The 25,887-nt window shown below is 37.8% G+C and overlaps 1 protein-coding gene across 3 annotated transcripts in view; it reads right to left on the reverse strand.

The window, feature by feature from the left end:
• Positions 1-776: 776 nt before the first annotated feature.
• Positions 777-25,887, reverse strand: part of SEMA3D (semaphorin 3D) — a 197,975-nt gene continuing 172,864 nt past the window's right edge. For all 3 annotated transcript variants that reach the window (XM_047850420.1, XM_047850421.1, XM_047850422.1), the window contains 5 exons: positions 24,789-24,830; positions 21,443-21,600; positions 19,154-19,218; positions 12,141-12,280; positions 777-4,148 (listed from right to left, as the gene is read on the reverse strand). In XM_047850420.1, the coding sequence (XP_047706376.1) occupies positions 3,723-4,148; positions 12,141-12,280; positions 19,154-19,218; positions 21,443-21,600; positions 24,789-24,830 (831 nt within the window). In that variant the 3' untranslated portion in view covers positions 777-3,722. The remainder of the gene's footprint in view (positions 4,149-12,140; positions 12,281-19,153; positions 19,219-21,442; positions 21,601-24,788; positions 24,831-25,887) is intronic.

Below are 25,887 nucleotides of genomic sequence, written 5' to 3' on the forward strand. Positions count from 1 at the left end.
TGCCCTTTCCCAAAAAATCCTCTATCTCAAACTTACCATAAATAATTTACACTACAAAATATTTAAATGAGAGGTATAATTTATGTGCATATTCCTATCTTTGCACTGTCAATATTGGAATTTTAAATCTTGTTTTTTAACCTCACTTGTAAGCTAAATTATTAAAATGTTGTGGTCATTTACTGAGAAAAATACATCTTTCTATAAAAACATTTCAAATATCACTTTTTTCTAAACTATCCATTCCCAGTAAGGCTAATCACTTTTCCAACATGTTGTCTGAGACAAATGTAACATTCTAAAGAGAAGCCATTTCAGTTTTGATTTTCATTTGTATTTATTATATATATGAAATATAGCTTATATTTAAGTTTAAAATACCAGTGTCTAATTAATGTTCTTATTCAACTTAATATTCTGTGGACATGTGGTTAACATAAAACTTTGAAAGTTTAGTTTTGATAATGTTGAAAAACAGTCACTGGCCACTGTAAACTCAGTTTTTAATTGAGTCTATACAATTCAGCAGGAACAAAACTTAACAGCATAAAAGAACTGAAATATTGACCAAAGGCAGAATTCAAGAGTAAGACAATTTTGCAGGTAGCATATTGAAAATGAGCATCAGTTAGCCAAACATTGGTGAGATTTGGTATAGATTATGATTCCTCTACTGTTGTAGCTTTTGCAAATTTCTGAATTTCTCTGACTACTTTTCCATCTCTTAAGTAATTTGGTTGGTTTTCCAAAATGTTTATTCAGTAATATGAATGTAGTGTTTTGAGCTCTTTGGAGGAAAAAAAGCTTCTCCATAAATTAATTACTATTCATTTCTAAGCAAACTCTCAAAATTCCCAATGAATTGAATGTAAATGTATGCAGAAAGGCAGAATTCCATTTAGCAGCATAAATAGATGGAATGAAATGCAGGCAAGAATATGCAAGTTAAAGACATATGTATTCAAAACAGGGGAAAAAAAAATGAAACCAAGAATAAGCAGACATTTTAAGACCTCTCCATAGATAGCTGATTTCTTAGCAAACATTTTTGAAACTATGATTATAATTTTAGTTTTCATTATTTCAAGGAAATTTTGGTAAAACCTTCAGTGGTGAGGAAGTATATATTGTGTCTCAGCCCTAGACTTAATACATTCACACTGTCTTAAGTGTTCCAGGCAATTAAAAGGTTAAAAATTCAATGTAGCTTAGATGTCCTCTATCTTTACAAATACACATACATCTTTGTCCATATTTTTTTATTCTATGACTTTTTGTTTCACTCAATATTTACTCAATATTTCAAATATATTTTAAGCAATTACCATAAGTTAATGTTTTAGATCTAAAGCAGCCCAAATATTAGCTGTAGGGTAAAAGAAGTTGCCCAAACTTTATCTAAATAATTAAGATTAAAAAGGAGTAATTAAAAAATGGCCTGAACATTCGTATTTTGATGAAAACCAAATTTATTACAGAAGTCAATCCTAACATTTGAGCTTCATGTAATTTTCCCAAAGCCATCTCTGCTTTGATCATGACTGTCTGATATACAGGAAATCTTAAAAATAAAACAGCCTCCCATTTATTTGCTTTGAGCTTGCTATGAGTTCCTGGAACATTTAGACCCAGCGAATCCAAAGTTACAGACACTCTCATTACGCTATTCAATTAGCCTGATCTCCCTACAGCTTTCTTATGCATTACTTTTAAAGAGTGTTTGTGTCTGGTTCACCTTAAAAACAAACAAGCAAACAAAAACTTATTTAAGCTTTCTGTATAGTGAAACACCTACAAATATTTACGGTATCATTTCAAAAGACGTACTTAACCTCACATAGCAGTGTGACTACTTTGACATAGGTAAGCAAGACAAATAAAATGAACGTAAGATTGAATGTTCTGAACATCGAGTCAGTCACAGACATGACACTGAACTCTAATAAGGTGCCCTTTAACCACACAGGTTCTCAGAGGCTCTTCTTTCAAGATATGCAGCATGCATGATAAACGAGCAATGTCTGCTATTCAGTTTTCTGAAAGGCTGCCTTCCATGTGAGGAAGTGACTAATTTTTCATTTCACACTAAAAAGGGCGTGAAGAGGCAAAACAGAAGAAGGCTAAGGGTTTTGTGTTCCAAGAAGGAAAGGTGAGTCCTGCTTCCACAGGCAGGAAACATACCATACGTATGCAGAGAGGGAAAGTCAAATTGGAAACATTCGAAAGTGCTAACAAAATATGAAAAATGTTTAGGTTAATGCTGCGAGTTCAGCTTCTTTACATGCATTAGGCTTATTTATTATTAAATTACGAAAGCAATGTTACTTGAATTACAGCATATAATCTCAGAAATGCAAAAAGATTGTGTGAAGATGTCAAAGAGTTAATTTAACCCTTTCCGTTGTCAAAATTTTTGCATTTGTTCTGTTATTCAACAAATATATATCCCCACTCCCCACCACTCTAGTCTACCTAATTCTATCTCTATATGCATATATTGTTATTTTCCTATTCACTCAAATAAAATCCAATAATCCAATATTCAGGAGAGAATAAAGGCAGTAAATGGAAATAATTTACAGAGTACAATGAAATTTTAGAAAAAAAGAGAGGAAGTACTACTGAAATCCCATTGGTTGTAAATAAATCTGTGTTCATTCTTCCCATGATCTTTTAGAAAATTTACTTTTCCTCAGACTTTCGCTAGCAGTTTGTTATAATGTAGAATTTTTTTAACAGATGGATTACAAATTGGCAGCTACTTATACTCTGGTGACCAAAGCTACATTACATTTCGCCCACTTTATTTGTGATTGTTCTTCCTTTTTATGGGGATATGAGTTTTCCCCAAAGCCAGAATTTATGGCTGTCTTTCTTTCTGTCTCTTAACAAATCCCATCTGTATGCCTTCCCATTAGTTTGCAGTATACATCATGGTGTTTCCCTTATTAAAATGTTTTCCCATGTCTTATTAAAATATTTATGAAGCATTCCGTCCCTGTAAAGCTCGGCATATATTCTAAAAACACATAACCGAGCACTAACTTCTCTCCACGAACCTGTTTCTCCTGACAAGTCATAAGGAATGCTGGGAGGAGCATTTATACCTTCAGTAAATCACACTGCAGTACAAGGAACGTAACCTCTGTAGTTTGAAATAATGCACCTCTCCAAACTCCTAAACCATGAACCAAGAGTGAACCGGGAAAGATCCTGTTGATAGTGTGGGCTGTGTGCATTTGTGTCTTCCAATTCCTACTGTGTGGTAGCCAGTTCTAGAGCAGAATTGATATATCTGTTCGTAAGAACATATATATAGCACAACTGCATGGTCAACTCCATCCTTAACGTCCATGCAAGGGAAATAAAGCACCTTATGACAATATAAAATTTGATGCTTGCTGACCTCAGGTATTTACATGACATAACAAATTTCAAAAACTCAGGACATAAAACATTTACAAATGGGAAGCCCCTATTTCGGGGCTAATTCTACTACTTTGCAGGTACATGTTTAGTTCTCGGAAAACCGGTTCAGATGAATTATTTGCCCTTGCTATGCCATATTCACCACATATAGTCTTACTCAGATTATCGTTCTTGGGTCCTTTGCCTTAGCACAACTCCGTGGAAAGCTCTTATGAGTTCGTATATGGGGTGTACAAAACAGAAGATGCTATTTTTGCAGGTAAAGCATTCTTTTCTTTAAATTAAAGAAAAAACTACGTGTCCATGGCTCTCGGAAGCTCATCCAGGTCTCTGTGATGCCTTCGATTTCGTTTCTTCTTCATCTCCTGCATGTGCTTCCACTTGGGGCCGCCCTTGGTTCGCTGTCTCCGCTTCTCCCGGTGCCACATCTGTTCGCAGTACTGGTCGAGGCTGAAGTTTGGGCTGCTAAGGATCTGGATGTAGTCTTTGTATCTCAACCGTGACTCGGCCAACAGATCCTTGACCTGCCCCTCCTCGTGCTCTGCCCTCTGGGTATTTTCCATCTGTTCACTCTCAATGACATTCAAAGTCAGCTTCACTATGGTGTGGATAAAAGTGTGCTCCTGGGCTTTGCAGTAATACATCCCAGAGTCCTTCTTCTGCAAACTTCGAATCAGTAGCCCGTATTCTGTTTTGATGATCCTTTCATCAGGTTTCAACTGCAGAATTGGAAAAATGGAGGTAATAAATGAAAAGCAGAGAGGGCTATGAGCAAATGAACAGAGGCTCCCTAGGTTTAGTCAGATGAACCTAAGAGATCTATTCCCGTCTCCCTGTCATCAAGCATAATGTTACCAGCCACAGTGGAAGACAGTGACAAATTCCACAAAAGTAACAGCCCCCGAAGATGCAGGTTTGCATCTCATTCTTATCTAACTAAACCTTTGGAACATAGTTCGTTTTTCTCCCAGTCTACAGGTAGGAATGAAAGCTATAAAAAACAATGAAGTAAAACTGGAAACTCTCAACCGACCATCTTTACAGAAATTTCATGTACCAAGTGGAATATTAAAAACACCAATTCGGGGCGCCTGGGTGGCGCAGTCGGTTAAGCGTCCGACTTCAGCCAGGTCACGATCTTGCGGTCCGTGAGTTCGAGCCCCGCGTCAGGCTCTGGGCTGATGGCTCAGAGCCTGGAGCCTGTTTCCGATTCTGTGTCTCCCTCTCTCTCTGCCCCTCCCCCGTTCATGCTGTCTCTCTCTGTCCCAAAAATAAAAATAAAAACGTTGAAAAAAAAATTAAAAAAAAAAAAAAAAAAAACAAAACACCAATTGGTATCTGAATTTCCAAGCCAGAACGGGACACTGACAGTCATCGTGCAGAAAGAGGGATTTTAGCACATGCTACTACCTGTGAAGTAGAAATAGAACAAGGATTCCAAAAGGAATTCACTCTGTCTTCTGGCTATCACCCAGTAAGTGAGCTGAGCAGCATATGGAGACCGTAAGTGGCGACTTGTTAAAAGTCTAGGGGAAAAGCATGGATACAGCTTTTGGGATGTCAGAGCTGTAACTGAGTAGGACCATCGTCAGAAGGTTAGCAACATTTAAAGCTGAATTTCCCTTTTTACTATGGATTGAATTTTGATACTGTGTGTATATGTGATACTTTAGATTATGTCATTTGTGGAAATATTTGCCATTCCTCGGTATACCATGACCTAGTAATGTGATTTCAAGTGTGAGAAAACTCAATGAACAAAAAAGAACCCCTCCTGAAACATGATGCCCTTTACCCTTTGAAGCAACAGCACTGGAAGACAATTCAAGCATTTAGGCTTGCCTGGCCCCCAACCTGGTGTGAATAGCAAATCTACCTTCAATATAACTGGAGGCACGTTTACCGACACAAGAGCCCTGTTTCATGTGGAATATTGTTGAGTGGCTCGGCACTAAGTAGAATAACAACAACAACAAAGAAGTCTGGAAGATTTCCCAGTTTACACATCTGTCCCTGAATTGTAGACTTTTAGTGGATGGAAATCAAGGAGGCATAAAGACGGCTAAATTAAATTTATTCACAGTGGGTGGATTATACACTGCATCTTTATGTGAAAAATATGTAGGAAAAAGTCCCTCCCATTGTGGAAATATGAGCAAAGGAAAAGAAACATCTCTGGCTACCAGCCCGGTTAACTAACAAGTATATAGCCAACCACCCTCTGTGCCAGAGAAGTGCAGCTGGTGGGGTACCACGCGAGGCCAAAGGCAGGTCACAGCCCAGATCCCTGGTTAATGAAGCTGAATGGTCTCCAGGCTGCCTTCGTTCTACACTGAATCCACACCGTCAGGGTTTTGTTTGTTTGTTTCCCTTAACTTTCCCCATTTGGTGATTCTTGTGTGTGCTATTTTTTTTTTTTTTTCTTAATAGACTTACTCTAAAGGCCCAGGCACTTAAAAACGCTGTTGTCATTCACTTACATTCACAGAAACGGGGGAGTCTCATGCCTAAAATAACAAATGTGAACTTGAATTGGTAGGATTCGAAAGGGTCCATCTTAAGCAGAAATACGAATCTCAAATTTAACACGTTACGTACACGTTTTCCTTTAAATAATTTTCCTGTAGGAATTATTCTTCAAATTTTAAGTATATCTTAGATCACAAAATTCTGACTCCAAAGCCTAGGATCTGGTACTTATCTGCCGACTCTGCTTCCTATGATTACTCATTTATCTTCTCCGATGGGGCTTCCATTTATCAAGTTGGTGACAGAGCATATGGTGTATTTGGGGGGTTAAGAGTAAAGCTCTTGGAAGGTTAAAGTGTGAGGTATTATTAGCAACATTATAGACTACTGCACTGTCACTGGAAAGCTGGAGAGGTGATGTTCTGAGGCTTTTATTTTTTGTAATTTCCTCTTAATAGAAAATGGCCTGTGGTTATTAGCATGACAGTCAAGGTGGGTGACTTCAGTTTCAGTTCATCTCTAGATTTCATAACTGGAACTCTTGCTGATGTTTAAGCTGCGCTTAATGTGGCTTTTAGAGAGCTGTCACAGCTCTGACTCACTACTTTTTATTGTTCTCTTTAATCTCCTGACAGGAAGAAATTATGACTTTGATTTCGCACATATGATGTAACACTTCATTATCTCTGCTGTTCTCTTTTTGTATCCTGTTTATTTGTTTAACTCTGAAGTCCAGCTCCCTTCCCTCCTTCTGCGTCTATGTCTGTCCCTACTGGACTCAGAGTTTCATAAACACCTGGCATTTCCTTAGTCCAGTGTGATCCTTCCCTTTTCTTTCTTCCGTGGAATGCTTAATTTTTCTTTTTTTTTCTTTTTTGACCTATAGATATAAAATGCACTTTAATAAATTTCTTTGTGGATTTATTTAATGTTTATTAGATCATTTAAGTGTATTTTCTTTGCCAATTTTCAAAAACATGCCTTGATTGAAATAGTATTTCTAATAAAATACAGTTGGAATTGCTATATTTTCATAGGGTTTTTTTTGCTATCTAGAGACAGGAAGCTGCGACCCAGAAATTAAGCGGCTGATTCACATTTGTCTACTTCACGTTCTCCTTCTCTGTACTGCTTGCCTTCCATCCTGGAACAGGATGCATTACGCAGGCTGTATCTCCACAGTGAGATGTCAGCACAGTCCATTTAGAAAATTCAGCTCCTTTACAAAGAGATAATGTAATCTCTGGCCTCTGATTTAAACTCATGGAATTTTCTCCACTCTAAGAGTGATAAGTAAAAACTGCTCCGCTAAATCAAAACCACGCTCGAACTGGGGTCGACTATCCATTTGCCTAATGTGAACAAGGATAATATATTTGGCATTATTAAATGTAGATCTTCAGTGAAGGGCAATTCATTTAACACGAGAAGAGTAGCGTGGAGAGGGACAAAGGACATTTAGGTATGAAGCAGCAGGTAAAGGTCAGGGACTCTGCTCTCCAATAATAGCGGCCTAATGGTAATTCCCTTGCAGATAATTTGCCTGTCAAATCTCTCATAGCTAAAGCATGGCATGTGTCTTCGAAGTGACTAGGCCTTCAAGAATATCTCTTTTCTGCAACAAACATAGAAGGAAGACTTATTGAAAAATAGTTCTGAGGCAATTGATTCGTTCTTTAAAAGAAAAAAAAATGGAATTTATACATCACCAGCCCCTAGATTAATCTGGTGTCTTAGAGTAAATGTAAATATAAAATGCAAACTGCAATGGTAAGAATAAAATGGTAATAACTAGGAAAATATATATTTGCTGTTTCGTTAGGGAAGGAGTTTCTAAGCATCATAAGTGAGACATCATCGAGATATAAATCTATAGATTTGTCTATGTAAAATATAAAACTCTTTTATGTAAGGAACACACATTTTAGAGACATAAAACATAATAAGTTACTTATGCATAGCATTAAAATGTTCACATCAATAATAGAGTTTAAAAGAGTTGGTGAAAATAATTTAAAAAATTTTTAATGTTTATTTTTGAGAGAGAGAGAAAGACATAATGCAAGCAGCGGAGGGGCAGAGAGAGAGGGAGACACAGAATGTGAAGCAGGCTCCAGGCCCGAGCTGTCAGCACAGAGCCCGATGCAGGGCTCGCACTCATGAACCGAAAGATCATGACCTGAGCCAAAGTTGGATGCTTAACCGACTGAGCCAACCAGGTGCCCCTGTGAAAATCATTTTTAATGAATACTTCAATGTAAACTAAGCAAATGGTGGAGCCTGGGTGGCTCAGTCCGTTGAACATCCGACTTCGGCTCAGGTGATGATCTCACAGTTTGTGAGTTCGAGCCCCACGTTGGGCTCTCTGATGTCAGCCAGAGTTGGCTTGAATCCTCTGTCCCTCTCTCTTTCTCTGCCCCTCCCCCCACTCATGCTCACCCACTCTCTCTCTCCCTCAAAAGTAAATAAAAACATTAGAAATAAATAAAAATAAATAAATAAACTAAGCATATGATGGGTACAGCACTTCAAATACAATGGAAACTGACAACTATGAAGTATGAGAAGGCAAATTCATATACGGTGATTTTGACAAGAAATTAGCAATATACAGCTGCTCATCAAAAGCCATAAAGATAACTTTTCACTCAGTTATTTTACCTCAAAAGATATGTCCTAAGAAAACAGAAGAGCAGAGGAAGATTTAGATATCAGGAAGTTGACTACTATTTTTTTCAAAGAGGAAACACGTGCTATTTAAATAACTTGGAATAATCATGGAAGACTGTGGTGTCAGGGTGGCGGGTGTAGGGCTAGGAAAAAAACATGGTATTCAAATTGAATGATAAGGAAAGCTGCTCAAAGTGTAATGGTTAGTGGAAAAAAAAATTGGAATAGACATCATTAGAGGCCTCATAATTCTCTATGTGTCACTATATTTTCCAAACCATTTATATTGCTTTTATAATAGAAAGAACGACAATAAAACAAAGACCTACGCAGGGAAAAATAAAAATACTTGAAGATGTTTTTAAAATATTTTTTAAACACACACACACACACACACACACACACACACACACACACACAAGAAAATACTCCCACAAATGGCATAAGGTATTACCTCTTCTAGTCATTCAGACCCCAAAAGTTCAACAGAAGCTCAGGGACTGCCGATTAACTTGCTACTTACAGCATAAACATCATCAATTTCAAGAACAGCTTTATAAGGAAGTCAGCAGATAACTGACTCATGACCTCCCCAACAGCACCCAACTGTGAAACAGCTCAGTAAGGAAATGTTCTCCTCCTGGCAGAGAATAAGCTGGTGACAGGCTCTGTGCCACAGGAGATTCTAGTCCCTCCCGCAGGCTTTTTTTCAGTGGGGAAAGATTCCAAACTGTGACCTTCTTGGTAAGGAGCAGAAGACAGCCTGCTGGGAAAAATGCTTCAAGTCTAGTCTGGATTTTGCCCCTTTCCTCAGCTCAGGAAGCAGGACTGCATATCCTGGACAATGTGTAACTACCTACTTAACAAAGGTAGATGAAAATAGCAGTTGAAATATTACAGCTAGCATACTTTTAAGTAAAATACACTATTTCTGCCCCATTAAAATTCATGGAGCATGGTACCACCATGACCATATGATATACTGTTAAAAGGTACATTAAAGGAATGCGTTGCCTCTTCAGGAATATGAAAGATGCGAATGGAAACATGAATAGGCAAATGTATATATCTAGAACTAGGAGAATACCGCCCTCCCCCCAAGCAGAGTACCATAGTCTTTTAAAAGTCAGATTAAATTTGCCATGGAAGAAGCATCATATTTAAAGAATTACTTTTAACTGGTGAGAAATTATCAAAGTTTATTAGCTATAAAATTAAAACTGCTGGTTTGGGACATTTAAGAGTAAAATATTACAATGTAACTAAAAATGTGCATGTTAAAATTCAGATTCAATATTTCTTCGATAAAAAGTTAATGCTTTATGTTTCCAAGTTTTATAATCACTTCCATGTCAGATAATACTTTAATATATATTGGAAAAAATGGGGCCCTTAAAATAAACATGTATTATAAATATGGATATGCTGTAATCTTAGAATATATGTATGTCAGTAATGATGAAGAATCCAAGTTTTATTGGAGAAATCAGACATGACAATCACTGGAGTACTCCCTTGGTATTAAGCATGTAGAGTCAACATTTTAATAAAAACATTTGTTCTTGAAGATTTCAGATGAAGAGAAAGATATTAACACCTTAATGTAACGGTAGAACATATCTTTCCATCAATTTCTTATGATCAACTTGGTCCCTCTACTGCAAGGCTTCTCAGCCTCAGCACTACTGAGATTTGGGGCCAGAAAACTCATTCTTGTGAGGGATTCTGAACTGAACAATGTTGAACATCATCCCGGACCTCTACCCACAAGAGATACCAATAGTACCCTCGACCCACCGTCCATCCAGCTGTGACAACTAAGAACGTCTCTGGATATCGCCAGATGTGAACACTAGCAGCAAATTCACCTGCAGTTGAGAACCACTATTCTCTACTAATGTCTGACCGATTACATGTATTATTTTAAATGTTTATAGACTTATCAAGGAGGCTGGTATTTTAGAGCATTTGCTCTGCCTATTTATATGACAGAGAAATTGAGTGTTGGGAAAACTTCTCAACCTGCTCATAAATCCTCAGCAGTCAAGCTGAAGCCATGACCAGTGCTATTTCCTATTTCACACATCTTCCTGATAGAGAGTATCTGCAATTTTTTTTAAGTTATGTAAACTTGAGAGAGAGAAAGGGGGGGGAGGGCAGAGAGAGAGGGAGAGAAAGAATCATAAGCAGAAGGCTCTGCACCACGAGTGCAGAGCCCAGTGTGGGGCTGGAACTCACAAAGTGTGAGATTATTATCTGAGCCTAAACCAAGAGTCTGACACTTAACTGACTGGGCCACCCAGGTGCCCCGCATATCTGTAATTTTATAAGTGTATTTTTACACTTGTGAGTAATCCTCTGCTTTGAAATTCACATTCTCATCTGTGTTTTCTCATTTTACTTTCATAGTAACTTTTGAATTTATTTCGTTCACTTTAGAAAATCCTGGCACATACAGGCTCAATGATATTACCAAACACAGGACTGCGATTCAATCAAATATCGAATTCTGAATCCTGAGTTCATTCCATTACTCGTTACAATATCCTTGGTTTACTATTGGGAATATTAGAACTCTATACTGAGTGTCACTGGTTTCTCTTAGGCACTGAAAGAGAAAAATAAAAACTTTGCCATTTACCCTTTGTTTCAGGGCACTAAATAATAATACAGGATTTCTCAGACTACCCAAAGTCATCTCAAGTTCAGCAACATATATAATTTATCTACCTCACAAAATTTCTGTTATATGTTTCAATCATATGTATGTCTTAGACTCAAACAGAAAAAGTCAAAAGATAAAGAGAACACCCATACTGCTTTTCCTTTTGCTAATTTAATTTTAACACATCCAGAGTGAAGGGGTACATGTCCAGATAGTTATCCAACTTGTTCACCTGATATGACAAAGATAGGTATTTCTTTCTGTATCCATATTCAACCTGTTTCACTTTGTGATCTAAGTTAAACACAATAGTTAAACCACTATTATGACCTAAGTGTAAACACAGTCAAAATTTACTCCTTATCCTACCATAGGGGGAAAATATGTGTTCTTGCTTTTGACCAGGGAATTGCCCTAAAATACAGACAATCTGTGAGAATGAAAATTTGGAAAAAAATATGTAAATTTCTTATAAAAATTCAATCTAATTTTAAATATATTTTATTAATGTGTCTGTATTAAGTTGTCCTATTATTTTTTTAAGTTTATTAATGCAAGCAGGGGAGGGGCTGAAAGAGAATCCCAAGCAGGCTCTGCACTGTCAGCCCAGAGCCCAACACGGGGTTCGAACTAATGAACCATGAGATCACGACCTGAGCCGAAATCAAGAGTTGGATGCTTAACCAACTGAGTCACCCAGGTGCTCGCTCCTAAGTTGTCCTATTCATATCAAAAGCATTGTTATCTTCCATGTTAGTGAGTATAAATTAGTATTTTCCTCTTTACCCCAAATAGTGAGGAGAGCGCCATAAGGCACTAAACATTGAACATCTCTCACCACCAAAACTTGATTTAACTTTTACACTATTTCCCTCGAGATGAGCATTCTTTGAAGAGTATAACTTACCTCCTCTCGATGCTCATCTCCTGACCGCTGGATATACCACTTAATAGATGCTTGTTGGGATTTAGGTATACATTCCAGAAAGGTTGAATTAAATTCAATGCCAAAAATCACCTTTTCATCAGCAGTTTCATGACTAATGCCTGGAAAGCAAACATGGAATAGGAGATTAACCTTGACCTGATTTTAAAAGCAATGGGAAAATAGACTGATTTAGAACAGATGCTATGAGGAAAAGATTCATACACATTATTAAAGAGAGAGGAAATTCATGTTATAATATTGTTACCGAAGAGTCAAATATTATCTAATAGATTGATTTTTAAAACTCTATCCTTGCATTACAATTTTTATCCTTTCATCAATATATCAACTATTTGCAACCAATTTTTTAAAGTAAGAACTCATAAGCTCTAACTCTAACCACTGAGTCTTTTTATTTGAGCTGAACTGAATACAACTTTAGTGTCTTTTAATGATTCACCCCTTCTAACTTGTATAAAATATAACCAATTTTGTAGATAGTTCCAGAGGAGCAATTTACTTCATCTTTACAGAGCAATTCTATCATGATTTGATCCACAGAGCTGACCACATAACATTAAGAAATTTTAATGTCAAAAAAGTAAGTACAGTGGTCTGTACTTGATAAAATTCTATACTGATGATATTGAGCTAGATGCTCTAATACTCAGAATCTGGACTTATACATATTATCTACCAAAAAATGTTCTCTTTTATTCAAAGAGGGATTCTTAAGCCCAACATGCATTTGCTATAAGATAGTTAATGGGCTGCTAAGGGAGCATTGTCTCAGACACCCTATTCTCGTAAATCAACTGCACCATCTGAAATACATTCCATCCAGAGTAGCCAAAGGCTGTGTCCCATGTGTGATCTAAGATCTGTAGCTCAAATTTGATCAAATAAAAAATGACAGCTGCTCAGCCTGGCCCAAACATGCACTTTTTCATCATATATTCAGATGTCTCAATTCTGCAGATGGGCCTACTTAGCATTTTAGGCATAAACCAAGAGTAAGGCTTAAGGGACCTCTGTGAATCCTACATGTAAGCACACAAAATTATCAGCAAATGGCATGAATGCACATATATCCAATAGTTGGGCTTGCCTTTGAAGAAACTTCTTTTGAACTTGTTTGTGTTTTACCAGCAATGATTAAGTCAGGCGTGCTGACACCATCATGAATTAACCTCATCTAACCTTCAAAATGTGTGGATTCCATTTGAAACTTGTAATATATCCACCATCCCTGCCAATTCAACAGATAATATCTGTGATTTTCACAGTTAATAAATTCCTAATGCACAGAAAGATCCCCAGTGCCAATCATGGAAGAGAAAGGCATGTATCATTTCAAAGTAACAGATGCCATTTTCCTGAGCAAAAGGAGTTCAGGAACAGAGCAGGGAGGTTTCAGGCTGATTGTTAGGTGATGAGGCAAGAGTGGGGGAGAAACTCAATTAGACTGATTCGGCCAAAGAATCGGTCAAGTTAGTAAAAGATACATTAGTGAAAATGAAATAGTTGATCGTATGAAATGCTTTCTCAAGTCAGGAAAAACAGTGACTCTTTGACACGAAGTCATCACTATGTCAGTTTGACAGGAAATGAATTTACTGTTAGCAATAATCTTTGTTTCATTTTTGAGTTTTAAATTTCCTACTTTTAGCAATCTTATTTACAACTGCATCAAAAAGAATGAGTACCTAGGAATAAATTTAACTACGGACATGAAACACCCACACATTGCAAACTATAAGGCATTAATGACAGAAATTGAATAAGGCACAAGTAAATGGAAAGATACTTCATGCTCATGGATTAAAAGAATTAATATTGACAAAAATGTCCATACTACTAAAAGCAATTTTTGGATTCAGTGCAATCCCTATTAAAATACCAATCACATTTTTCATGGAGAAAGAAATAATTCTAAAAATTTGCACAGAACCATAAAAGACTCCTAAGAGCCAAAGCCAGCTTTAAGAAAAAAAGAACAAAGCTGGAGGCTTTGTGGGTGCTGCTCTGATGGGATCCCTTACGCTCCCTGGTTTTAAACCATAGTAACAAAACTATAGTAATTAAAAGAGTATGGTACTGACATAAAAACAGACACAGATCAGTGGAACAGAACAGAGAGCCCAGAAATAAGCCCACACATAGATAGTCAATTATTTTTGCAATGAAAGAGCCCAGAATATACACCAGGAAAAGGACAGTCTTTTAAACAAATGGTGTTAGGAAAACTGGACAGTCACATGCAAAAAAAAAAAAAAAAAAGGAAAAAGGAAAAAGAAAAAGGACCACTACCTTACACCATACATAAACCATACATAAAAATTAACCCCGAATGGATGGAAGTGTTAAATGTAAGACTTGAAACCATAAAACCCCTAGAAGAAAACTCAGGCAGTAAGCTCCTTGATGTATTTTATTGATGATTCTTTTAATTTAATGCCAGAACACAAACAACACAAGCAAAAATAAATAAGAAGGACGACACCAAACTAAAAGCTTCTGCACAGCAAAGACCATCGTCAACAAAATGAAATGTCTTCCTACCAAATGGGAGAAAATGTTTGCAAATAATATATGTGATAAGGCCTTAATATCAAAAATGTATAAACAACTCATACAACTCAATAGCAAAAGCCCCCAAATAATCCAATTGCAAATGAGCAGAGAAACTGAACATTTTTTTTTTCAAAGAGAACATAACAGATGGCCAGCAGGTACATGAAAAGATGCTCAGCATCACTGATCATCAGGGAAATGCAAATCAAAACCACAATGAGCTATCGTCTCATATCTGTCAGAATGGCTACGGTCTGAAAGATAAGAAATAACAAGTGTTGGCAAGGATGTGGAGAAAGGGAAACACTTGTGCACTGTTGATGGGAATGTAAATTAGCGCCAGGGAAAACAGTACAGAGGTTCCTCAAATAATTATAAATGTAACTAATATAGGATCTAGAGAGTCCACTTCTGGGTATCTACCTGAAAAACAAAACAAAACAAAACAAAACAAAACCCTAACTTGGAAAGATATATTCCACCCCCCCTGCCCCGCCCACATTTACTGCAGCATATTTTGTAACTGTGGTGACAGATGCTAACTTAGACCTATTGTGATTGTTTCACAATGTATGCAAGTATTGAATCGTTGTTGTTGTGTACTTGAAACTAGTATAAATGCTACCTGTCCATTATAACCTTATAAATTCCTTAAGATTGCAAATACATTAGTTTTTAAATACCCTTATTATCTCTACTTTAATGCCCACAGTTGATTTTCTGTCTCTGGCTTTCCAAATAGGTATCAACTACTCATATATATATGTATATATATATACATATATATATGAGTAGTATATATATAAATATATATATATTTAAATGACTGTTCCCGGAAACATGAGATAACTTCTTATAGTCTACAGGGTAAACATAAACTCCATAGAATTCCATAGGAGCTGTCACAAACCTAGCCCAACCTCTGTGAGGTCTTTCTGATTGTAATTATTGTGCCTTCATCTACGGTAAAATTTGCCTTTGCTCTTTTAGCGAAGCTCAGATGCTATCCAGCTAAGTATCCTCTCCTTTACCCATGCATTACGCAAACATTCTTTTGTGCCTAGGATACAATTTACATCCCAGTGACAGGGACAAGGTCATCAAGTGAATAAATTAAAGAACATAGTATTTGGCAGTGTTATGCACTACAAATAAAAAAGCAGATCAAGGAATCAGAGGTAGAACACGGAGAAAGTATCTCAGGATGGTCAGAAAAGGTGTCTCTGAGACAAAAACATTTAATTAATTTTTTTACACTTATTTATTTTTAAGAGAGAGAGAGAGAGAGAGAGAGAGGGCAAGCACAAGAGTGGCAGAGAGAGGCATAGAATCTGAAGCAGGCTCCAGACTCCTAGCTGTCAGCACAGAGCCCGATGTGGGGCTCGAACCCACAAACCTCGAGATCACGACCTGAGCCGAAGTCAGACGCTTAACCGACTGAGCCACCCAGGTGCCCCTGAGACAATATTTTAAGCATAAAATTAAATGGTGTGGGGGCACCTGGGTAGCTCAGTCGGTTAAAAGTCTGACTTCGGCTCAGGTCATGATCTCACGGTTTGTGGGTTCGAGCCCCGCATTGAGCTCTGTGCTGACAGTTCAGAGCCTGGAGCCTGCTTCAGATTCTGTGTCTCCCTCTCTCTCTGCCCCTCCTCTGCTCACACTCCATTTCTCTCTCAAAAATAAATAATCATTAAAAAAATTAAAAAAAATTAAATGGTGTGACACCTGAATATGAGTTCTTTAGGTAGGTACGGAGGAAATAAATACAAACCTAGCTGAGGCAGGAACAAGACTGGGGCTTTTGAAAAAGAGAAACCAGTGAGCGAGCCATGCAACAGTGAAACGAGAGGGTCCAAGCAAGTATCAGGAACTAGATCAAGCAGACTCTAGAGGCCATGGTAAACGCTATGGGTTTTTCACTAATTGTTCTAAGAAGCTAGTGAAAGATTTTGAGTAAGAGAATGCTGTTATCTGACTGTAGTTTCTGAAAGGTTACTCTGGCTACTAAGTGGGATGGAGACTGACCAGGGGAAAAAACGGAAGCAGGAGGACCAGATAAACGGCTCCGGGACAGGTGTGGTGGCTTTGGGTAAGCGGGCACATCGGGAGGTGATGAAGAGTAGGAGCAGTGGTGGCCACAGAGCCAAAAGAACTTATTGTGAGGTTGGTACTAGGCTGTGGAAGAAAGAGAAGAAGAAAAAGATGATGCCTAGCTTCTTGTTTTTGCTTAGCAGTTGGGTGAATGGAGGTGCTATTTATTAATATGGGTAAGTCTTCACTGCAGAACAACGAAGTTTAGGAAAAGACAGCACTAATTCTTTCTCATAGATCATTTGGGACGCTTATTAGGCATCCAAGATGAGCTCTTGGGTAGGCATACAAGTCGTCTGGCACACAAGACAGAGTTTAGAACCGGACTAAGAATCTGGGAGCAAATTGCCTCTGAGAGTATTGAAATTGATGGTGTTAGGCAGTGAACAGGCAAAGATTTTATGTTTAGATGGTGGGATGCAAAGGAGAGTTAAGAACACTCAGAAGGAGCAGCCTGTAAAGTGAGAGGAAAATCATAAGGATGTGGCGGGGGGGGGGGGGGGGGCATGAAGCCCAAGAATGCTGAGACACCATGTCTTTGGAAAAAACAAACCAAACCAAAACAAAACAAAAAACCCTGATTTGTAGTGCTTGTTCTTTTTTGTGTAAAAACTCCCACTCTGGCTGAACCAAGCTACTAAGGGTTTAAAACCAGCTTATGCAATTACTAAATAATAAGCCATCAGCTCTCATGGGACCATTAAGAACTGGCCCTAGCACATCACTGCACGGAAGTCAAATGAAGAATGTGTTTCAAGGAGGAGGGAGTTAGACATTAAGTAGAAATGACAACTGAAAATTGGCCATTGGATTTGGCAAGGAAGGAACTGCTGGAGACCTTGACAAAAAAAAATGGATTGGGGCAGTGACGGTGATGATTGGCAGAGACTGTGTGTGGTTGGTCACAGCAGGAACAGGATATGGTGAGTCACTATCTCCCCCATCAGCAGGAACTGTGTTTTGAATCACTGTCTTTACAACACTTATCACTATCTGACATTACATCTATTTTACTTCTTTTTAAGTTTACCGTCTGTTCCCTCCCCTGACACAACTTGAACAGAAGTTCCATGGATGCACAGACTGTTTTCTTTTTCATTCACGGGTATATCCTCAATACTTGTAACTGTTCTGGAAACATCTCGCGGGTGCGTAGAAAACACCATGTAGGTTGCACATGGTAACGCCTGCTAAATAAAACACTGGACACGACAGGCAGTCACCCATGCAGTAGAACAAGGTCAAACATACTCTTCTGGACCAGAGCTTATTTTTCAGAAGAATGAAATTATAAATTATAAATAATTGTTTTGTGTTTAAATTACAAAGCTGCTGGGTCACTGGTTATAGACTGTGAAATCTGGGTTGTTTATGGAACGTGGGGGTGGTTACTAACAATGTGATGAAGGGAAGGCAGTTTCCTTTCTCCAGTTGAGTGCGTGTATGCGTGTGCCTGAGCGTGTGCGTGAGCATATATCCTCTGAAGGTAGAGCTTGAGAGTGGAAAGTAACCAAAGCTATGGAATATATTCTTATACATTTTTTTTGGAATATACTCATGGATTTTGAGGGGAATTTTTCGTATAGATATTTTGCAATATAATCTTATAGATTTTTTTTTCCCTCTGTTATCAGACTCACTCCTTTTTATTCTCCACTTTGTCCCAGTCATACTCAGGCTCTCAAGATCTTCCATGAAATTTTCTCTGAACAAGACAGCTTCTGGTGATGTCTCTCTTTGCTAAACTCCCATATCACTAATTGTGCCTTATGACATCTCCCCAAAGAATTATAAGCCCTCGAAGGAGTTTCTTTGTCTCAACATGTACCCAGGACAATTATATGCACCTGGAAGTCACTTAATAAACATTTACTGATTGAATGAAAACATGAATTAATACACAAATTCACATAATGCATACTCTACCTAAAATTTTCTAACAAGTGCTACACTCTCATCAGACATTTCTGGAAGGGTCTCTGAGTTTACTCTGAATGTCCATATGTTTTGGACTATATCCTCTTTTATCTTTATTAGCAGTTTTCAAACTTTATGAGGATGGGTAAGCCAGTAAAAAATACAAAAAAAAAGGGATAGGAATTTTAAAAGACATATGATACAAATAATGATATAATAAAGGATTATTCACTTAGGCATGTAGACAGGGGGTTGATTGATAAAATCTCCTGTTGCTTTTCCAGAACATAAGCATTATATAAAATGAGAGCTTCCCATATAATAGATATTTTAAGTCATATAATAAAAAGACACACAAAAACTAGGCTTAACATTTTAATGGTAGAAAAGCATATTAAACTTATACTTACTGTCTTCTATGTCCCAGCACTGGGTGATTGGGTCTCCATACTTTACATCTTGGCGTCTGGCTCGCCTATGGAAAAGGGATTAAACTGTTTAGAACATTGAGCATGATATCTGGAACAGATAAAGTCGGCATTTAACACTAATAACAGTGGCAAGAGCAGAACTATGCTTGTCTTACTGCTCAACTCAAACGCAGGGCACTATTCCCATCTAACGTTAATCCGAATACTACTAGCAACAGAGTCCTAACAGAATGCATCCTGTTTTGGAAATAAGATGATATGAATTTTATTGAACTCCTCTGACTTTTGACAAATTGTTCAAAAGAACAGGTTGACTATAAATATAGCCCAGGTTTCAGATACATCCAATGGGGGAGGCAAACCATCCTTACCCTCTTTTTTCAATCAGTCCATGGGAAAGTAACAAGATGTACAAGAGCTTTATTTCGTGGGTAGGAAAGTAACCACAAATCTAGAACTTGTTACCCCATGGAGATTCGCTATTCCATAGATTTGATTAAGCAACAAGTTAAACACTGTCCTCTCAAATAGAAGTACCAGTTTGGTAGAGCATGAGTGGCTAATCCTATCTGTTGATATGCTGTTCACATTGTTTTTCTGGTAGTAGAGACAAGGATAATAATAAATAATGGTGTTGTGCATTATTGTCACATATTTTCCTTAAGAGAAGACAGTAGCTATTGCATAAGAAAAGAGAAAGCTGCTACCCTGAATTAAAGAAGTCTTAAACTCTTACAGTCTATTTTCATTTGCGTTGGCTATTTTATGTTGCCACTTCAGCAATCGTAAAAGTCACAGTAAAATCTGCAATATCTAGGGTGTTGCTTAAGGGCAGTACTGACCAGGTGACGAGCCTGTATGAGATTCATCTAGCACGTACATTTTTTTGGCTCCCGTGGACATTTATGTTAAGGTAAGGGAAACTATCGCAGGGGCATGTGTGCAAGATCAGAGATAGAGTCTTGGGAAATATAAGAAGAAAAATTATGATTGCCTAAGGTACATAAGGTCAAGAATGTTTTTAAATCGTGGCTTCTTAAGAAACAGGGTCAATTCATCAAACTGAAGGTCCATTACGAGCTAATGAGCACTCTTTGATTTTTAGTTTCTAGAAAAGAAAAATATTCCCCAAGGGCTCACTATGAGAAGTATATTCTTAGCCAAAAACTATAACAGAATATTGGCGTTTTTTACTTTGAACTGGTAATAGCGGTATCTCCCCACCCACAGCGAATCCAGAAATTTCAGGGAATCTAAACAGTCTCCTAATTATAAGCCGTATCTGCTGTTGTACTATGCATTCAGTCTGTGAATCCTCGAATTTGAAATTTGACACGTGAGTCAAATTTCAAGAAGAAACAAGTGTGTACGTACTAGTGGGACTAACATACACTCACTTGTCATCATAGTTAATACAGACCTAAAGATTAAAAAAAAATACCATATACAAATTGCTGACATTTTACCTAGAGGAAAAATATACCTTGAACAATACTGCAGAAAAAGGGTGTTACCATAATGCACATTTAACAATTTATGATCATAACATATTTAGCTAGCATCAGTCATCCTGATGACAATTCAGGTTGTTTCCAATAATTTTACTACTGAAAACAGTGCTGAAATGGACATCCTTGGATGATTTTGTGGTGCTTTTGCCCGTGTGTATAGCGGATACATTTCTAACTGGGTTTTATTGGCTCAGACTAGCTTCATTTTTAAGAGCGCATAAAGCAACGAACAGTAAACAGCAGGACAGCATTTTGATGTTTATGTACATCTGAGTGACAGAAGTTGACCAAGTTAGACTTATTACAGTAAAAACAAAATTGTACCAAGTCACTGAGACGTGCTGTGGGTTGTTTATAACCTACGCTTTTACGAACACATATATGTATACATTATTTGCAAAACAGTAAGGGTAAACATAGACCATGTAAAAATAAGGGAAGAAGGGAGGAATGGAGGAAGGGCAAAGTAGTCGAGAAAAACCAACTTTTAATGGTATTTAACAGAGATGAAGGAAAAGCATGTAAACAATTTTTCAGAATTTTTTCAAGTTCCACATTTCGGCACTTCAGAACACTCTCTTTCTTTCATGCTCCTTCAACATTTAGTTTTATGCAAAATTTAATTTTAATATTCTTACCAGAGACCATGTTTTCTACAATTAAATCGTCTTTAATTTAAACTAGAAGACAAGGTATTCCGGTGAGATAGTCGCTGGGTAGAAAAGAAGGCTTCACCTTCACTCCATGTGCCTCTTACCGTTTTGAAGTGGGCGCATATCGAGAGCATGCATTTCCATCCCAGGCACAGTAGGGGTCTCTGGCCAGGCAACAGTCTGCACAAGCTTTCCCATAAGTGTCGCATCTGTTCAAGGAGAGCTGAACCAATCCATCCCGGGAACCGACGTACAATTGTTGCTACAAATCAGGCAAAACAAATGAATTAGAAGCATCTTTCAGACCAGTCTTAAGAACTTCCCTTTCCTGAATACCACATCACAGATCTAAATCTGTCTCCTCGGGTGCCCTTGTACAGAAAATAAGCAGTTGTACAGAAACATAACAAAGAGTAAGATGAGTCGATCACTTCTACTCCTGGCAGCATGGCGGTTTGAAGATGTTGATACCGAAATGGACAGCATTCTAGAGAGCTAGGATAACCTTGGCAGTAATTTAAGAAGGTCAAAACCCAGCTGCTAGACTGAGGAATTAAGACGTCAAATTCTTTCTCAATGGTTGAAAATGCGCTTTGGTAGATTATATCAAGCACAGATGTGATGGGCAACACTGATGGTCTTCCGCTGCTGTGGCTTCTTGCGTGAGAGACGGCTGAAAAGAGATTTATGAAATTTTCTTGTGGTTTGAACCATTTCATTTGCTAATGAAATACCTCTTGATCCCTGAAGGAAAATGGGTTATAAGCTGGAGAGAAAATGCTTGGTATCACTGTGAAGAAAGTATTAAGGAGGCTCGAAAGATGCCATATCACCAATGAAAGGCTGCAGGATACTAAACAACTCAGCATATAAAGGTGCATTTTGGAAATATGTTCTGAAAACAATGCACTGCTCTTTATGAGCATTCGCTGAGCGTACGTGGTGGAAGACGTAGGGAGAGGGATGATACGAATAACTAAGCCAGAGTCTGTGCCTTCAGTGAACTCATGGTCAACGTCAGTGGGCCATATCAGACTTTACACAAAGGGGAAAAACCTGAGAAGTAAATGTTGACATAAATAAATACACGTACTCAATCTACAGACATCTATCTTCTACCTGCCCTGCCTATTAAAATGTCAGTTAAGACCTCCTAGCTGCTAAATGCAATGCACCCAGTTCAGTATTTGCTTTACTTCACTTCTCCAAAGTGTTTAACACCAAGAATCATGCCTCCTTTGACCTTCAACTTTTTCTTGTTCTCTGTCTTTATTTCTGCCTAACATTTCTGTCTCCTTTGAGGATTCCTTTCTTTGCATTAAATGTGAGGTGCCCTCTTTTCTATCCTCATTTCTTTGCCTGTCTTATTGTATAAAGCGTCAGGGGCATCTCGAAAACAACGTCAAGGTTGACATACTGGATTGCCCTAAATCTAGCCCTGCTACCCTAGCTTTGTCACCCAGGACACAAAGCTGGGAGTTGTCTCTGAATCCCCTTTATCTCTTAGTCAGCCACCGTATCTTTTCCATTCTCTTACACAGAACTCTCTATCTATCTCCTCTTCTCCCTCTCCACTGCCAACACTTTTGTCTGTCTTTATTGTTTCTTCCCTGGATTACTTATAAGTGTTCTAATATTTCCACTGGCTTCAGCCTCGTGTTCTGACAACCCCCACCTCTACCCCAGGACTCGATCCATCTTCCGCTCTGCCACACCAGACTGACCTTCCTAAAAGGAAAAGCTTATCACAACACATTCCTGCTGAAGATCTTTAAAGGTTTTCGTTGTCCTCAGATAAAACTGTTAAACTTCTTAGGAAGACATATAAGGATGTACCTAATCTTGCTCTGTTTTATGTCCCAGAATCATTTCTAGCCTCCTTGCCCCTTGCACACACATATGCCCTTTGCTCTAATTGTTCACAAACTTATTAGAATAAGCTATGATTTCTCACGGCTCACACCTTTCCAAATGTTCTCCTTTTTTCCTTGGCATAGGCTTCCTCTTCCCACCCCCTTTTTAATTTAACCGGTTAACTGCAACATCCTTCATAGTTCAGGTTACATGTCTCTTCTTTTTTGTTAATGTATATTTACTTATTTTGAGGGGGGGAGGGGCAAAGAGAAAAGGAGAGAGAGAGAATTCCAAGCAGGCTCCACCCTATGAGTGCAGAGCCTGATGCAGGGCTTGATCTCATGAACCTGTGAGAGCATGACCTGAGCCAAAACCAAGAGTCAGATGCTTAATCGACTGAGCCACCCACGCCCCACATGTCTGTTCTTTTCACTTCCTTCCTCTGCTCTACCTGGCTTCCTCTTAGACCAGTTCCTCCCCTGTGTTTTCCCTGTACAGGCTTCCATTATTGTTTTGCATTGGTAGCGTGTTCTTTCTATGTCTCCCAGCTCCACTGTGAGCTTCTAAGTGAAGGACTATGCCATTCATTCATTTCTATACCCTCCAAGGGTAGTAGTAAGCCTTTAAGAACTAAACATTCAGTGAAAAAAATTAATGGAAAAGATCAAATGAGAAATCTATTTAGATCTTTTCCCTAATAGTTTCTGTGTCATTACTAGCCACATAGATGAAGACAATGTTAGGGGGGAAAGGGGAAAATGGGTGATGGGCATTGAGGAGGACACTTGTTGGGATGAACAGTGGGTGTTGTATGTAAGCTGTGAATCACGGGAATCTACCCCCAAAACCAAGAGCACACTGTATACACTTTATGTTAGCCAACTTGACAATAAATTATATTAAAAAAATTAAGCATATTATCCCATAATTTTTTTTTATCCTGGGGGTACATATACAAATGCTAATACAAGCCTGAACCTCTTGAATTAATTGGGATTTGGAGTATCATACTGAGAACTTACGATCTATTAAATATCATTATTGTCATTGTCATCAGATACCATTTACTTCACACTTACGATGTGCCAAATCTGTCTCAAATTTTGCGTGCAGCATCCTATTTATTAGGTGGTGGATTTTATTTCCCTAATTTCTCTGTTAAGGAAATTGATTCCCAGAGTCAGATACTAAGTGGAAGGCCGGCAGTTGACTCTTGGGCTCTTTGCCACCATCGTCCATAGTATAATTTCTAGACTCCCTGATTAAAAACCATTTTTCGTGATTATGGTTAGTATTCTACATGAACTTCTTATGGCCTTGACAGAGACACATCCTCATGAAACAAAGAAAGTGAGCTCAGTTTTCAAGAGCCAAGGGAAGGGGAATATCTATCATTCAAGTAATGATATTTGGCTCTACTTCTCCTAAGGCAAGCCTACAACACTGGCCTCTAATTGGTTATAAAAGAAACACATAATTTAAAGCTTTTTACATTATTTATAATTTAACTTCCAATATCAATAGAGTTTCCCTAAAATGAATTCAAGCAGCCTGTTGCTTTTGTGGCTAATTTTTACAGAAAAAATTAGAAAGTACCTGCTTCAGAGACAACTCCATGTTCAAGATGATTGATGAGTGCTGAAAATAAAAATCAAATGTTAATAAAGATAATCATTAAGAGTCTTTTGTAGCAGCCAATATGTTCTCTTGTCATGTACCAAAGATCACTGAAGAAAACTTCAAGGGTCTGTTATATAGAGGGGGAAAGGATCTTAACGTTTGTTCTTTCCTTCTAATTCTACCTTAATAGAAAGGATCAAAATAGTTCCTTTAAAGTATCTTATTACAGAAAAACTATCTAAATGTATGAGGAAACACTGTGCATTGGAAATCTTTCCCAGTTACCCACAAGGTTTCTCCTTCTAAATCTGCTTATCTTAACTGCTTCCATATAATTCAAACTAGTGTTGACAAGAACATCTCCATAATAATTTATTACCTAGTTCTGCTCTTACTTAGATCGGTAGTTGAAAAACTTGTTCAAGTAGCAGAGTTCTGAAAAGCTATAGTGTTCTTTGTGGATGAGCATATTCTTTATGGAACGTGGCAAGCTACTGATGCACAAGATTCCGTGATATGAACTAGGACTTGCTTTACTTGTTGAAACTATGGCTTTATGCATGCAATATAAAATTAGAAACATGAACACAGAAGCTACCAAACTAAAAAGGATGGAATCTTTAAGAATTTTTCATCTACTTATCATCTATTTACTGTCCATTCGTTTCTCACCAGCCAGTACTTACAAACTGATAAACAGTAGCAGATACCAAAAATTTAAGAAAATACATGAAAAAAAATGAAAGAAAAATGGTAAAATGAGAACGTGCTATCCCAAAACTTTTTTTTTTTTAAATGAAGGACACAGGTTCATTATTTAATCCTCACAATGGAATCCAAATAATTCCTCTTGACCACTAACCACCATTAAGTAAAACTTATTTTAATGCACCTTATGTATTGTGGGAGCTTCATATTTGGCTTCTGGGTTCACACTTAGATTTGACATCAGTTTTTCCCTCAGGAACCACCCAAGACTTTGTTTTTGGTAGATGCCAGATAGCAGATCTTGTTCTTGTTAACTCCTTGACCACTATTATCATCACAATGTAAACAGGATCCTGTGGAACTCAGC

Source organism: Prionailurus viverrinus, chromosome A2, assembly GCF_022837055.1.
Source record: "Prionailurus viverrinus isolate Anna chromosome A2, UM_Priviv_1.0, whole genome shotgun sequence".
NCBI lineage: Eukaryota > Metazoa > Chordata > Mammalia > Carnivora > Felidae > Prionailurus > Prionailurus viverrinus.